The sequence below is a fragment of the Vicia villosa genome, unplaced genomic scaffold (genome assembly GCF_029867415.1).
Source record: "Vicia villosa cultivar HV-30 ecotype Madison, WI unplaced genomic scaffold, Vvil1.0 ctg.002629F_1_1, whole genome shotgun sequence".
NCBI classification, from domain to species: domain Eukaryota; kingdom Viridiplantae; phylum Streptophyta; class Magnoliopsida; order Fabales; family Fabaceae; genus Vicia; species Vicia villosa.
Window position 1 is genome coordinate 66,646 of NW_026705989.1, and position 16,752 is coordinate 83,397.

The window sequence follows — 16,752 nt, forward strand, 5'->3', positions numbered from 1 at the left end:
AGAGCATCCTTATGTTTCCAGTCCCCCTACTCATATCGAAATCTCAAGGGGAGAAGGGACATATCTTAAGCCATATAAATCATTACCCCCTCAGAAGCTTAGACCTAAGCACACCATTCATCTACAGAGCCTCTCACCTCACGTGAGCAGGACTCTTAAAACCATCGTAAAACATCATTGTACAGAGCATCTCACCATTTTGGGCTAGCTCTAACCATTCCAAATTATTATAAACCTACTAAGGCCTCTTAGTCTCCCAATCCTTGCAGGGGAACATGCACATCTGTACTTTTTGACTAATACAGTGGCACCCACCGTGGAGCCCTGATAAACTAACCTTACTACAACAAAACACGCAAACAATAATGCCCAAGTCACGACGGTTCTTCCAAATGCCGTGGTGACATATCAACTATCAGGTGCTAACATTTTTTTTATGTATAAATTAAAAATTATTCAAATATAATAACGGTTGTTAAGCTCACCGTGGTGATACAATCAAGCTTTCATGGGTTTGAACCTCAGCGTCCAAAAATATTTTATTCCTTAAACGTTAAGGCGCGCCTTTTCTTTTTTTGTTTAGTTTTAAAAAAAAGGGATAAATACGATTATTTTGCACACACACAAACACACACACACACAAACACACACACACACACACAGATATATATATATATATATATATATATATATATATATATATATATATATATATATATGAAAACCGTTGTGAAAAAATTTACCTATATATAAGTGAATTAACTCTCGCTTCTTGACACTATCGTCATATCCTTCATAGCAAAAGCCTAACACCCATTTTTTCTCTTCTTCTTCGTCATTAGCTTTTCTATTTTACAAAATAGCCATCAATCTTGATCTTCATACATGAAGGCATTCTTTTTCTTCCTTATTCTCTCGTTTTCGTGTATGTTGTTGTTATATTTCACATGATTTTTCGGAAGATTTGTTCTCTTCTTCATCGTCATTAGCTTTGTTGTTGTTGAATGTTGTTATTGATAAATGTAGATAAATGTTTGTTGACATGATTTATTCAGATTTATTTCATCACCTTAATAAAGCGCATGCGTGGCTATCATACATATGGTTTGCATAGCTATGGAAAAAATATAATAAGTATGAAGTTATTGTGGAAAATTCATCCACCTTATATTTATTTTTCATAGCTTCACAAACTAGATGAACTTTGTAATTTGTTCTAGTTCCACGATTATTTTTAATAAAAGGTGCGTTCTTGAAACAATTTAATATATTTTGTGATATTGTATGTTGTCAGTGTTTTGTTTTTAAAATGTATGTTTTTAATGTTGTTGCATGTATTTGTTGTGTTGTTGTACGTTTTTGTTGTTGGTAATGTTCTCAAAACAAGAATAAGACATTGCTAAGTTAGAAGAAAGAGGCTTCTTGTGACTTACCAATGTTTTGTTCTTTAAATTATTATACAGGTTGACAATAGATGAAGTATAGTTTATTATATGCTATGTAGATCGTTTGTTTCATTAACCTTTAAGTGAAAATACATTCATTTTAATTGATATAGAAACTTATAATTTGAAAACTTAGTTGTATTTGAAAACCAAATTATATAAATCAATATTTTCTGGATTGCATGTGTCTCATCATTCATTTCACGTTCTTTAGCACTTAGAATGTGATTCAATGACCTGATTCCTTCAATACATCGATATCTTCTCTTATAGTTTAATTTGAATAAAATCTAATTATTTGCTACGTCTACACCATTATCGTCGCTTATCATCGTGATTGTTATGATGATAAGTTATCATAACAATCACGATGATAAGCAACGATAATGAGGTAGACCTAGCCAATAGATGTTGTTAAAATTAAACCAGAATTGAAGGTATGGATGCAACGAAGGAATAATACCATTGAACCATATTTTATGTGTTAAAGAGCAGAAAATGAATGATGAGAGGCATGCAATTCGGAAAACAATGGTTTGTTAAAGTTGGTTTTCAAGAATAGTTTAATTTTTTAGATTATATACTTCTTTATCAATTTGAATGGTTATATTTATTTAATGAGGTGTATGGAAAAATAAGCAATCTACGAAGTATATATAATAAACTATGAGTACTTTCCACAATGGTATCTAATGTAACCGTGATGAATTGTAATTTATGTTCGAAAATATCGCTGCTGAGAATAGAACCTGGGACCTTTAGGTCTATAACAATGGTTGAGTTAAGTATCCTTTGTGATAGCGCGCATGCTTTCCAGTATACTACAACAGTCACAGGATCATGATTGTAAGTAACGTATTTACAACAACACTCTATATAACAACGCCAGGACCTGCGTGATTATATATCTTCTTCATCATCATCACCTTACTAACTGTTGCCCTTCACTTATACACTTAGCCACTTCCGTCCATGGTTAGAAAGAGAGATTCTTCCTCCACGCCAGAAGGTACCAGTGGTAGTGGTGATTCTAATGCCTTAACAGAGATGCGTGCCGCCATGGAATTATTACACTGTCATAACCAGATGCTTGAGGATGACGTCCACAACATCAGAAAATTCCAACAAGAGACCAATCCTTTAGAGGAGATGGAACTGTTGGACCCCTAACTGCTTTCAGATGAGATATAAGGGGAGCCTGTCACCGAGGACTTCAATCCTCCCTCATTGGCTATGTTAGATGGGCACAATGATTCCTACGAGCATGTTGCCTCCATCAATACACAAATGGTCATCATAGGAGCGCACGACTCCCTAAAATGAAAGCTACTATCAGACACTTTCATGGACGCCACTCTTAAATGGTATATGGGTTCACCATGTGCCTCTCAATTGGTGCACCAATTTTTTGCCATCCGCTACAAGTAGATGTCCATGACCAGTTTGTTTAACATACGCCAGGGTCCATCAAAATCATTGAGGGGCTATCTCTCCCGCTTCAAAGATGCCACCATTAGGGCCATCCAACCGAACCAAGAAATGTTTGTGGGGGGGGGGGGGTTAAAATGGACTTAAGGCACGGATCTTCAATGAGTCCCTCACCCAGAAGCCAGTACTTTCACTAGAGAAACTAGTCACCAGAGTATTGTGCTACATAAAGGTCTAGGAAAGCTACTCCAAAAAGAAGGCACACGATGTCAATGAGCGCTTCCCAACGCTGAAATCTGACACCACCAGAGGAAGAGTAATTATACCTCACCCATAAAGGAAAAGGCTATGTTCAAAAGGGTAGGTAAGGCGATAGAGAAGACCAAGGGATCATTGATTTGAAGCCTTTCAAAGGATCGTTGGTTGGATTCTCTGATAAATAGGTACATGTAAAAGGATATATCACCCTGAGAATCACTTCTGGATAAGAAGATCAAGCCAAATAAATAAAGGTTAGGTATTTGGTTATTGAAACCCCATCTTTGTATAATATGATTATAGGGCGACCATCCTTTAACCGATGGACACTGCTCTGTCACTCTATATTTATGCATGAAGTATCCACTCTTCAATGGGCGAGTGGAAGTTATCAAAGGAGATAAAGATATCACCAAGAAGTTATATGGAGAAAGCCTAAGGTTGAAGAGTATTCACTCTTTAGGAAGGAAGGCTGGGAGGATGAGTTCAGGAGTAAACTCATTAATATTGGGTTAAGGATTTTTCTATGTCATTAATTTGTTTTGAACATATCACTTTGGTATATTATATGATGCTATGCTTTGACTTGAATTCTGCATTGAAATATCAATTGAAAGGTTTTTGTCAATGTGACACCCTTGCTTTTATATTCATATTTTCTGTAATATTTATAAATTATACTTGGGATTTAGGGTGTTACATAGTTGCTATCATATTCAGGTCAGTCCATCTGTCCTTTGGTATTAATAATTATTTTACCCTTGTACACGACATTTGTGTTAACACTGTTAGTACTTTATCCCATTAGACCGCTACTTGCTTTACTATTGCTACCAGCATGTGGTTCTGTAACCACATTGTTAGTTTATCATGAGTAAAAAATGTAACTTCAGGGTAGTGTAGTGGTAGCGTTTCTTGAGAGTTGGCAAGCCAAATAGAGGAATCTTAATCCATAATTATTTTATCAGGAAATTTTTTAGGGCGAAAATTCTATAAGGGGGGAGGGGAAAGTTGTAGTACCCCAAAATTTTATTTATGATTTTGTTTAATTTTTGGTTTGTTTCTAAAAAATTTATTGATTACTTTTTAGAGTAATAATATTATGAAATTATTCATTTAAAATTATTAGAAATAATAGAGAATTCTAATAATTAAATTAATTTAGAAATTTAGGGTTAATATTGATATTTAAAAAAAATAGAGGGCAATAGATAAAATTAATTAACAACTAGGAGATTTAGTGAAAATAAAATAAATAGAATAAGATAGAGTTTTTCTCTATATAAGCATATAGTGATTTAGAGAACGATCTGTTTTGGGAAAAATGAGAAGAAGATGAATCAAACCCTAGTAGAGAGAACTGAAAGAGTAGGATCTCCATTCACGAACAACTCTAGTTTTTTGGTTTAATCGAGGTAAGGGGAGATTATTTCATGATGGGTGTTAAGCTTAAGGGATCGAGAGGATCTCTAGTCACTTTTCTCTTTTATGATATTGTGGATTAAATTATTAGATGTTTGTTGTCCTCATTATATAAAATAAACTTTAATTCATTGACAATACACTCTCCCAACCATCTACCAGTCGTTCCCTATATCATTCATGGATCCACTGCAATTACATGGTCCTTTATTGACTTCAAATATCCATCTTAGAAAGTTTTACTCAATATATCCTCTAGATCGACAATGCTCAAACTAGTTGGAAGAATATGGAGAATAAGTTTTCACAAGGAGTTTTTTTTCAAGATCTACGATATTCAAGATGATCAAACTCATCCCCATCAACGTAACCCTGATGTTTCACATTACCTTTTCAAATATCTCTTGGAGCAAATTTTCTCTTTCTAACTCACTCGTGATTATATTAGTGGCATCAAATGCACTTGCGGTGTCGCTTCTGACATTCACAAGTATATAGATCAATATCAAATTTCTTAAGGGTCTCACTGACTAATTATCTATTGTTTGTTCTCAAATCCTTCTTATTGAACATTTACCCTTGCTGGATATAACCTTTTAGATGGTTTTAGGTCAAGAGCATTGTTTAAAACCATTCTAATGAGTCTTCTGAAAACCAACCTTTGGCCATGCAATTAAAACCATACAACGCTTTTGGGGAAGGCAGAGAAACCAATTCCCATAACTATCAAGGGTCGAGGTTGTACTAACATGGGTTGTAACTCTCATTAACCGCGAATTTGCACATATTGTAGAAGAAATAACCATACAATTGATACTTGTCTCATGAAACATGACTGTCCGTCCGAATACCACTACAAAAGCCAAAAACCTTGCATTAACAATACTACATAATCCTCCCTTATTCAAGATTCCAGTGACTTTTCCTCGGATTTTCAATATTATCATCTTCAATAAAAATATTAGAATACGATTAGTCATGTAGTTAAAATTTGAGAACAAATCGATATTCTGAATATTGTCTCTTGTTCATTTAAAAAAAATACAAATAGATGAGTGAGCTAGCTCAAATGATATGTGTTAGTTGAGTTAAATTAATTAATGTAACTGTTGGTTTAAAATTCAATCTCTAGCAGAAAAAATCGTCTATATTTATATATCAATCAATGTAAACAATTTATTAATACTTATAAATTAATAACTTAAAAAAAATTATTTATTTTTGTAATATTTTTAATTACTTTAAATATGAAATTAATTTTTGATGCATTTTGAATGTACAATTTCATATTCTATCAACCAATTAAAAAAAATTATATATATATATATATATATATATATATATATATATATATATATATATATATATATATTTGATGTTTAAGATAAATCTAATTAAAATTAAAGATTTGTAATAAATGATTGAGATGTAAGGTATAAAAATTTAGCTTTATAAATTTAAATTTTGGAGGCGGTTGAAAAGTAATATTATGTTCTCTTTACTATAAAAGTATATGAGAATCTCTAACCCCACTTCTTGAATCTCTCACGCACCATGCGTGTTGTCAAAAATTCCCCCTACTTTCGAAGGTGTACCTTTAAAAGTACTTTTTGTTTTGAAGTTGTTTTGTTCTGTAGATGCATCTACGGAAGACTTCCATATATGCATCTACGAAAGCATTCGAAGTTATATTCGCGTCAGACTCTTCTCTTCCCTCATTCTTCACTTTTCATATTCTCAAACTCTCAATCTCTTTCAACATCAAAAATCAAAATCCATCAAAGTTGTTTTTTTCTCCCGAGTACGGCAGTGAACATCAACGTCAACAATCAACACATTCTAACATCTTCAAAACTCAATTTAATCGGTAAGTTTTTGAGTTTTTGAGTTATTTTAAAGTTTTACCGTAATAGAATTAGAATTCAATTTTTAGGTGTAGAAATGATTAGATAGTTTTAGAAACATAGTTTAGAGACAATTTAGGGGTTTTTGGATGTGTAAAACGAACGATCATGCTGGAAAAATGGGTTTTAAAACATTTGGAACAGTGACAGACGCCATTGTTGCGCTCTTTGAGTTTCAGAATGTTCTGTAGGTGCATCTACGGAATAAATGAAACGTTAGGTAGTTCCGTAGATGCACCTACGGGACAAACACATTTTTTTGAAATGTAAGCTTGTTCCGTAGATACATCTACGGAAGAGTTCCGTATTTGCATCTACGGAAGTAAATTTGTTTTTTTTTCTTTTCTTTTAAATAACCAAATTGTATATAACTAGATTTTATTTGTAATACAATATGGACATTATGGATGACCATTCATACCACATTATATCTAGAAGGACAACACAACATGCCTCTGTGCGACGTGCATAGATGCAGATGCTGTCACAGGTGACAGATGATGCCTCTGTTCCAACAGATGCACCTGATACATCCGTTGCACCAGAGGTACATGTTACATTTGTCCCAACTGAGGGGTCTTCCATATCTACTACCTCATCCCAGAGGCCTCGGGATGATAGTGAGGGTTCCTCACAGACGCCATTCGCCCGCAGACGTCGCCGGGACGCTTTTTCTACTCCTGTGTCACCTCCTGTCAATGTTGGATCCCGGGTGCCACCACCTGAGCTGCACGAGGTGGCAGATTGGCATTAGGAGCCTATGGGCTACGCAGGGGTCCTTCAGATTCATCCATTTTGACAGGGTATGTTGATCATTCAGCCAGACATATCTGGGACGGAGAGGTAAAATTTCTTAGACTTATTACTTATTACTTTTTTGTCCTCAATGAAAATTAATTATTTCTAACTTTGCTAATTACTAATGTTGTTTTCTTTGGAAAATTTCAAGATAGGGATCCGCAGAAATTCTACAACCACAGCTGAAAGATTGCCTCTCTCGTGCAGCATACCGAGTCGTGGTTCCAAGATGTCCTTGCAAATTTTGGGCTGAAGGACCTGTGTTAGATTGGGTACCACACAATACATAATGGGATGATGATTGCATTTGCAGAGAGGTGTCACCTAGATACTTTTTTATTCCATCTGCATCATTGTGAAATTACCATCTCACTTGACGTCATCGTCTGCCTGTTGCATATACTTATCATGGGAACCCTTCTTGGTCACGGTACACTGACCAAGGAGGAAGTGATGGAGGTTCTTATTACTGAGCTCGGGGCTGATCCTGAGGACACGCTTGAGGAGGTGGAGAGGAGCCGCGGCGCACACGTGAGATGTTCCTTCTTGACGCGGCAGTATGAGGCCGGGCCCTTGTGGCATAGTAGGCTGCTGGTGACCCAGTAGAGGAGGACATACACAGGTAGCGGGTGCTGAGATGTTACTTCTTATTTTTGTTAGGCACTCAGCTATTTGTGGACACCAACTCCCCGTACATCGACGTCGCTTACTTGAGGTACTTATTGGATATCGCATGTATTCATGAGTACAACTTGGGAGGGACTACACTGGCGTACAACTACCATAAACTGAGATATGGCTGCAAGTGGAAGGCAAGGACTATGGCTGACAATTGTTCCCTCGTAGTGGTAACAATTTTATATCATTCTACTTTTTCTCAAAGTTATTCATTATATATTTGTGATAATGTTTGATTCCCATGTTTTTTTAGGGTTGGATATTACAGCACTTCCCCATGATCATTGGCTGGAGAGAGGTTCCCGGCTACACTGAGTTCATGCCCCGTGCTAGTGCCTACATCCTCCTCATAGGGAACCAGGTGTCAGATCCTTATCGGTACTCTATTGGCCGCATGGTTGCAGAGGACATCCGATATGACTGTTATGCTCCTCACCGTGAGACGATTATGTGGGATGACATTGCCCTATATTCTGGATGGTTGGCTGCCAGTTCGATCATCATTGTTCGTTATCTTCCAGAGCGTGTCATGTGGCAGTTTGGCTACTGTCAAACGATACCTCGCGACCCTTTTGTCTCCTCTCCTATCTTGATGATCCGTCGGCAGATAGATAAGGGTCTTTGCAGATTGGGAGCATCATATGTTCCTGATGAGGCTCAGGCGACCAAATTAGAGAGAGACTTAAGTTGCGCCGATGGGTACATCACCTGGTACTTCACGGTGTCACAGATCTACATGATCCCTATTGCAGTGGGATCACCGTCCAGGCCAGCCCATTAGGAGATCTTGCAGACTCATCAGTCTCAGTTGGACCACACTGACGATGCTCTTCCTTACTGTCGTGAGATACTTGACATGGCGCGGGCAGACATTGTTAAAGGTTTCTTCTGTGAGGGGTATGATCACAGGCGTATATTGGATGATATCATTAGGATGACACTGTCGACATCGTGCCAGGACCGGCGGGGAACTTGAAGGTAGAGGCAGAGTAGCCAGCAATCGACGTGGTGGATGCAGAGGCGGGGCCTGAGCCAGGATAGAGGAGGAGGATGTTGTCCGACATACACAGTAGTGATGCCTATGGTTTTATTGATATCTGTATTTTGATTACATTTTTGCACTTTATTTTGATCATGTATTTGACACTATTTGGATTATCTATACGATGTAATTTTTTGTTGTACTATATTCCATTGCCTTTAAATTGCACTTCTTTGATGTAATATAATTTGATGTTCTATTTTTATTAAAAATATTGGAATTTTGGAGTGAAATAATTCTGATTTAAAATATAACAAAATGTTCCGTAAGTACATCTACGAAAAAAAACAAAATTTTTAAATTAAAAAGTGCTTTCGAATGTGTATCTATAAAATCAAGGAGCATAATTAAAATTTTGACAATTATCAATTTAATTATAAAATATTTTTCTTATCATAAAAAATAAAAAGTTATTGAAATAATAAAATATTTAATTTTCTTATAGACAAGCAAACCTTCAAAAGGGATAATTAAGTAAGCCAAGTTTTCCTTCTAGAGAGGCACATTAAAAAAAGCACTATAATACAAATCTATAGATGTCGCTTTCACTATTATTTTTTAATTAATAATATAAAAACATCAATCATGTGGCTACATACTTTCCAGGCAGCATCCCCATCCTGCAAGTTTAGAATCTTTTTAAATCTCCAAACTCATATCACTTCTCCATAGCTTGAACCTCTAACTCCGAGGCTTCACAAGCTCATCAAAATCACTACAAAATTATAGATCAAGGTATCAAATATGAAGCCTCATATTCTCATGGTGTTAATCATCATGCTTGTTTCGATTTCTCATAAGCCATCACTTATAGAAGCAAGGACACTTTCCCTAATCTCAAATCAAGGTAGTTTATATAGTAATATTTATAATTATTAATTTTTACAACTTTTGTCTCTTTTCTTCCGTAGGATCTGATTTATTTGTACTTGGCATGTATTATTAGTTTGCTGATTTTATTTATTAATTTACTATGTTCTTATTTTTCCTCTTTTTTTGATCTATAAATTCAGGGTACTCAAAGATTTTTGCAACACTTGGAGTTGTTTGCAAATGTTGTGATGGAGTTGGTAGTGCTTGCACTAGTACTTGGACAGAATCTTGCAAGAACTTGGAATGTTTACCTTGGAAATCACACTAGTTATTTTTTGTGATTTTTCCTAGTCTTATATTTTATGTACCTATATATTAAGTTTAGGAATATCATATATATACCTATAAATTAAAATATGAAGTTTGTGTTCTAAATGGTTAATTAGAGTTTGTAACAAACTTTTATGTGTTGATCATAGTTTCTGGTTTGAAACAAGTCAATGGATATGATATTCTATATAATCACCACCATATGTCTATTGCAATTTGCTTTACTTTGAAATTAGATCAAAAATAAAAAATTGTACTAGGTAGTAATCATTTTTCATTAGATGATAAAAAAAAAAATTACTAGTATCTTTTAATTCAACAAAGGTTGACTAGAAAGTTTAGAAGGGTTTAGATGAAAGATACTATGTGTGTAGTTTTAGTTTAAGGTTTTGATGATTTTGTATAATTATGAAGTGTGAACTTTGGTGTGTATGGAATCACTCTAAACATGACTAAGTCCTGGTGAAACAGTAATGATGAGTTTATGATTATGTTGAAATTAGTATTAATTGAGAGATATACTTCATTCCTTAACAAAATAAATTTTAAATTCTTATGTCATCTAATCTAATTGTAGACTGACATAAGCATGTTAGAACACAAATACGGCCTCACATAAACATGGGCCTCGGCCCCATGAAAGAACTACCACACACAAGAGAACTCTCATCTCCAAAATTAAACATGACACTCCCTCATATTTTCTTAATATAAAAAATATCCTGTCAAAAAAAAAAAATTTTTTTAACTAAATTTTTGGTATGTATGAAATTTCTTATAATCATTTGAAATTTCTGGTAAATTGCAATTATTTCTAGAAATTTTAAAATCTACCATTTTGATAGTGTATTGACACAATTTTATTAACGATTAGGATTTTTCCGACGGTTTTGTAGGGTTGTGATTTCGTCAACAATTTTGTGTGGTCTAGAATGAAAAAAGAAAAAAAAAACCGAAAAAAAATTAGTGAAAGAAGAAGGTACTGGAAATTTTGAAAATTTTGGAATTTTTCAAAAAAAAAAATTAGTGAAAGAAAAAGGTAACGGAAATTTTGAAATTTCGACAATTTTTCAAAAAAATTTGAACTACTAAAATCTCAAAAAATTTCGGTAATACAACCTTAAAAAACCCTATTAATTTTTTGTAAGAAATATCGAAATATTCACAATTTCTGGTAATTTCTCTCGGAATTCTAAAATTTCTGAGAGAATCTTTAGAAATTTCCATTTTTTCGGTATTTTACTTGCTTTTTCTGAAGATTTTCTGGTATGAACTTGAAATTTCCGGTATCGCCCTAGAGATTTGAAAAATGGAAACTTTGAGTAGAGTTATTATGGTCTTTTCCTTCAATTGGGGGGGGGGGGGGGGGGGGGGGGGGGGGGTTGCGAGGATCAACTATGGCGGTGGCGTTAAATCCCCACCACACAAGTACCATCCTTTAATGGGCCTTAAACCTAGCTCATTCTCTATTGATCTAAACCCAAACAATTGATAATACTTACTATAGCCACCCTAATTGAAAAGGAAACTTGTTTGCCTTCACATCTTCACTAGTTGTGGGAAAGGCATGACCAATAATAATTTGTCTTCGTATCCTAGTTCATTATGAGATTGGCATTATCAATCATATTGTGCAATCATTGTCTAGAAGACCGATCACACAAGGGTTTAACATGAAACAAATAATCTCATTCTTTCCTTACCATTCATAGTTCTAATAATGGCACAAAGCCAGTAGAAATGCCTCACCCATATAACCATATATCCTGATTCATGGTTCGTAGTATATTGCTAGTAGGACCCCCACCCTGAGTTCAACAAAAGAAAAATGGGCACCCATCGTGGGATTAAGTAAGAATAGTCCCTCAGTCACATAAACAGTTGATTCCGTTGAAAAGATGACATGAAGAACACCACATGTGGAAAGTAAGGTCCTAATCATAACTCGAGCCACTATAGATGACTTAGGGCGACAAAACAAGGTCCTAATCATATGATGAGTTAAAGGATTCCCAACTTGTGTGCTAAGAAACATGGGATGCACCAATCCCAAAAAACTTCAAACATTCCCCACCTTACCACTTTCATCAAAAGTTTCAACCCCAAGAAAACTAGCATTAATAATCACATAATCTATGATTATTAGAGTGGCAGAGCCACTTAAGTGCAAACTCCTTTCAAGCTTTTGGAAGGAGACATCACTCAGGTGGTTCATGAGCTTACCTCGAAACTCAGTCTTCAGGTAATTTGATATTCTCTAGGAAATTTATGCTTCACTTTTTTAGAAGTAAACTGTAAAAGATGACAACAAATGACTTAATCAATGTTTGCAAATTAAGGGTGCAAAATGGCTCTGATTCGAAGAGAATTCATGTTTTGTCCATTATTTTTTCTGAGCAAAACCAAGATTTTAGATCTGCACCATGTACTATGTGACACCCTAAACCCCAAATCTCTTTTTTCATACATATAAAGTGCGGAATAATTTATATAACAAATAGCATATAAAACACAGGGTATCACACATTACTCATACCATACATTAAAAAATTCCCATACTTGCGCAACATGTTCAAGATTCACAATAAACCATCAAAACCAAAACATAGTATTCTTTTTAAAAACAACCACATTCTTGATGTCATTGTACCATAACTTTATTTAGATTCAATCCCTAATTGACTAACATATATCAGTAGCACAACACACATAACTAAGATGGCCTTTTATACCATCGTCACTAGATTGCCTCAAATGAAAATACTCTTAAGTCTCATCTTAAGTGTATCATGTTCAAATGTACATCATGCAAACAAGAAATTGAAACGGGTGAGAATACTTTTTACAAAAATAAACGGTATAGAACGATAATGTAATACAATGCAAACATTCACAATCATCATTTCAATATAAAAAAATACCACATTAATTCATACAATCACAAAGCAATGCACATGAATGCCATGCAATACACGCTAATCCCTGCTCTGTATGTATGTAGTACCAAATAGTGAACTCATAATATATTCACGGAAGTACATGCAGGCTACACCGAATACCACGACACTCTCCTAGACATCCGTAGACCTACAATGTATAGGAGTACATGTGTTCTACATTTGTACCACGACACTCTCCTGAGTTCCACAACTTAGAAGTACTTGTGAGCAACATATGTACTACTTCACTCTCCTAGACGTCCATAGACATGCAATTCCTAGGGGTACATGCGAGCTACATCGTACTAGAACACCCCCTAAAACTGGACCTACTTTCACACTAGTATGATGCATGACAAAACATTAACAATAATCCTTCCAAACCCCCTTCCTATTTTGAAAGCATATGTTTGTATTCTCACATAAGGGCTTCCCGATGAGTTATTTGGAACACAATTCAATCAGTGTCACATAAGGACTTCACATTGGTTAGTCACATAAAAACATCACATCGATTCATCTCAATCATCCCACCCGCAACCCGAACCCGAGACAACGGGTGAAAACCTGAGTTGATTGGGTTTGGATTCGGGTTCGGGTGCCATCGATATTTCGGGTGCGGGTTTGGGTAGTGTGAAACCCGCACCAGAAACTCGAAATCACACTCACTTATATATATATATATAATATTGTGGAAAGTTGTAGGAAAAATGTATTTTATGTATTTTGCTGTGGGTTCGGGTTTGGGTGAAAAAACCCGAACCCAACGGCTGTGGGCGTGAGTGTTATTTTGCCACCCGAACAACATTTGGGTTTGGGTTCGGGTGCCGTTTTCGGGTGCGGATTTGCGTAGTGTGAAACCCGCACCTGACCCGACCCATTTCCATCCATACTCATCATGATACAACAATATCATTAAACTTTATCAAAGGACGGTTTATTTCATTAGCTTTCCAACATAACATGCCGCACTTCAAACGGACTTACGAAACTCAAGTTATGCATGGAACAAGACAACCAATACCGATTGAGACTTGACTACGCTTCTGGTATAGGAACCAGATAACTGCTAGTATTTTAGCATTCCCAAACCCCATTTCCTTATTTTTAGCGGAAAGTTTATCGCGTTAGCTTTCCGATGCAACTGACGGCACCTCAAACGGACTTACGAAACTCGTGTTACGCATAAAACAAGACAAGCAATATCGGTTCTAAAATTTTCCGCAATTTCATACGAGTGACAAAATAAGATTTTTCCACAAATATCAAACAAAACATTCACATAAAAATTATTTTCGAATATAACTCAACAGTTCAACCATTCATCAAATTTATCCAATTCAACAATTCATCCAATACAACAAAACACCCATAACATACAAATTTTACCCCAATTATGAAAACCCAAAAAACCAAATTCAAGGTTTCTAACTAGAATGCACATGGAATTAAAACATTCTAGTTTTTTCAATTAAGAAAACTTAGAGATCAATTTCATATTCCTTTATGTCGTACGGTTCACAGCGAACCTTATACTATGGAACAACTCCATAAGGACATATCCGTACTAGGGTGATGGTAAACCCCACTACCTTACAACCTATATACCTTTTCTAAAACAATATTCCTCGTTACTTTGAATTGTTGTGAAGAAATTGATCTTGAGCTCTTAAGAGTGGATGAAATCACTCTTTTTCTCTCCTAAAGTTTTCTGCCTCTTTTTCCCTTTTCTTCCAAATGATACATGGTTTCCCTTTTTTCCTTTCCGGTCCCTTTTCTCTCTCCGACTCTCCTTTTTTTTATAATATTTTTCTTATTTTTTTAATTATTTCCTAATTCTTGTTTAATTTTACTTAACGTTTCAACCCTTCATTTTTCCACTAACTCTAACTCTCCCGCTTTCTATTCCAATTACTCTAACCTTTTCAATAATAAAATTATAAAAATTAATAATAATAATAATAATAATAATAATAATAATATTAATATAATAATAAACCATGTCATTTAAATAATAAAATACTAATAAATATCAAAATAATAAAGATAATAATTAAAAATCATGCCCGTTTTCCAGCCCTACCGCCAAGGGAATTATAAAAATGTGAAGGACTATCTAATGTGATTTAATGAGGCTACTAATATGGTTTTTAATCGTAATGGAAAGATATTTGTAGGAACATTTCAAAACGAAATGAACATCGATCACTTCAATGAGTGCCTAGCATTGAAGTTGGTCGATAACATGTCAACAAGCATAATGCTACATCAAAGAAAAAATAAATAGGGGTGCCAAGCGAAAATCTTCTAACCAAAACTACTCATCAATGAGAAAAGAGAGACATTTGAAGAACAATTCAAGCTATAGGTCAGACATAAGAAGGCCTTATGATTTTCCAACAACATTACTAAACATTCGGAGGAGCCAATTACTAAGAGACATAAATTTGATAAATGATACACCCAAACCAAAGAGCTAGATGAACCCAAACATAAATCTTTGGTGTGTTAATTATCGGGTTTAAGGATACAACACATGAAATCATTTTCAATTTATAAAAGGAGATTAAGAGGTTGATCCTACAAGTATATTTAAAGAAGTACATAGAAGAATCGGGGTTAAAAGCATGTTCATACTAAGAACAAGCCAAACAAATTAGGTCGTGGTTACCCCAAAAGAAGAAAAATACCAACATAATAAGAATGTCTACTACCAACCTTGGAAAACCATCAATACCTTATAAGATAGTTTCTTAGGAGAATGTGAGCCCACTTCATCAAGAATATGGTACACAATGAAAGTAAATAATGTGTAGAACCAATACGGGGAATAAATACTCCCCTAAACCCCTTACCCCGCCTTATCAATGAGAGACCAAGAAACCTATTCCCCATGAGGACGACTCAACGACGATAGAAGTTAATATTTTAAATTGGGATGTAAGAAGGGTCTTAATCGACTTGGACAACTAAATTGACATTCTATATTGGAATTCTCTCGAAGGATTGAAACTATCCCCAAAACTTATCCCACTATACCAAAGAGGTTTTATGGATTTTGTTGGAGATCAGGTCAATGTCAAGGACTCCATTACCCTTAATACCAATTACTAACAAGGTAAACATTCTTATTTGGTGAAGGTTCACTACCTTATTCTAAACAACCATTTTATTCATACAATAACATGATAGCCATGTCCATCTTCAACATGCTAGGAGCACTCATGTCTACTTCATACTTTATATCTAAAGTTAAAATACCCTTAAGAAAATAACGAAGTCGACATAGTAAGATAAGATCAAAAGGTCACTAGGAGGTGCTACCATAATAATCATAAGTTGAAACCTACAAAGGTTAATAACCCATCTCCCCCCCCCCCAATGTCCAACTCTAGAGACATCAATTTCACATAAGATAAAGACAACATGGATTTGTGAAGAGATTTTGGAGAATTGAGAATACTATTTTTCCAAAATACAAATAATATCAAAATAAGTGAAGTAACACATCGAATCACTAACCAGGGAACAAGCTGAATGATGAGGAAACTAAAATCATGGATTTATCAAGGAAGAACATGAACCACTTACTTTAGAATTCATTTAAGATGATTATTATAGAGGAAAGCATAATAAGATACAAGCTAGCCATTATCCCAGTTGTGAAACTCGTATCCTAGAGAAAATGGAGAATG

At 35.0% G+C, this 16,752-nt stretch overlaps 1 protein-coding gene and 1 long non-coding RNA gene across 2 annotated transcripts; both read left to right on the forward strand.

Moving 5' to 3' along the window:
• Nucleotides 1–7,663: 7,663 nt before the first annotated feature.
• On the forward strand, nucleotides 7,664–8,714 carry LOC131639419 (uncharacterized). Its single transcript, XM_058909918.1, has 3 exons — nucleotides 7,664–7,793; nucleotides 7,916–8,103; nucleotides 8,187–8,714. Exons 1-3 carry the CDS (start codon nucleotides 7,664–7,666, stop codon nucleotides 8,712–8,714), a joined length of 846 nt encoding a protein of 281 aa, XP_058765901.1.
• Nucleotides 8,715–9,551: 837 nt separating this feature from the next.
• LOC131639417 (uncharacterized) lies at nucleotides 9,552–10,223 on the forward strand. Its single transcript, XR_009294937.1, has 2 exons — nucleotides 9,552–9,822; nucleotides 9,989–10,223. It is a non-coding gene; the product is annotated as an uncharacterized LOC131639417 (long non-coding RNA).
• The last annotated feature ends 6,529 nt before the right edge of the window (nucleotides 10,224–16,752 follow it).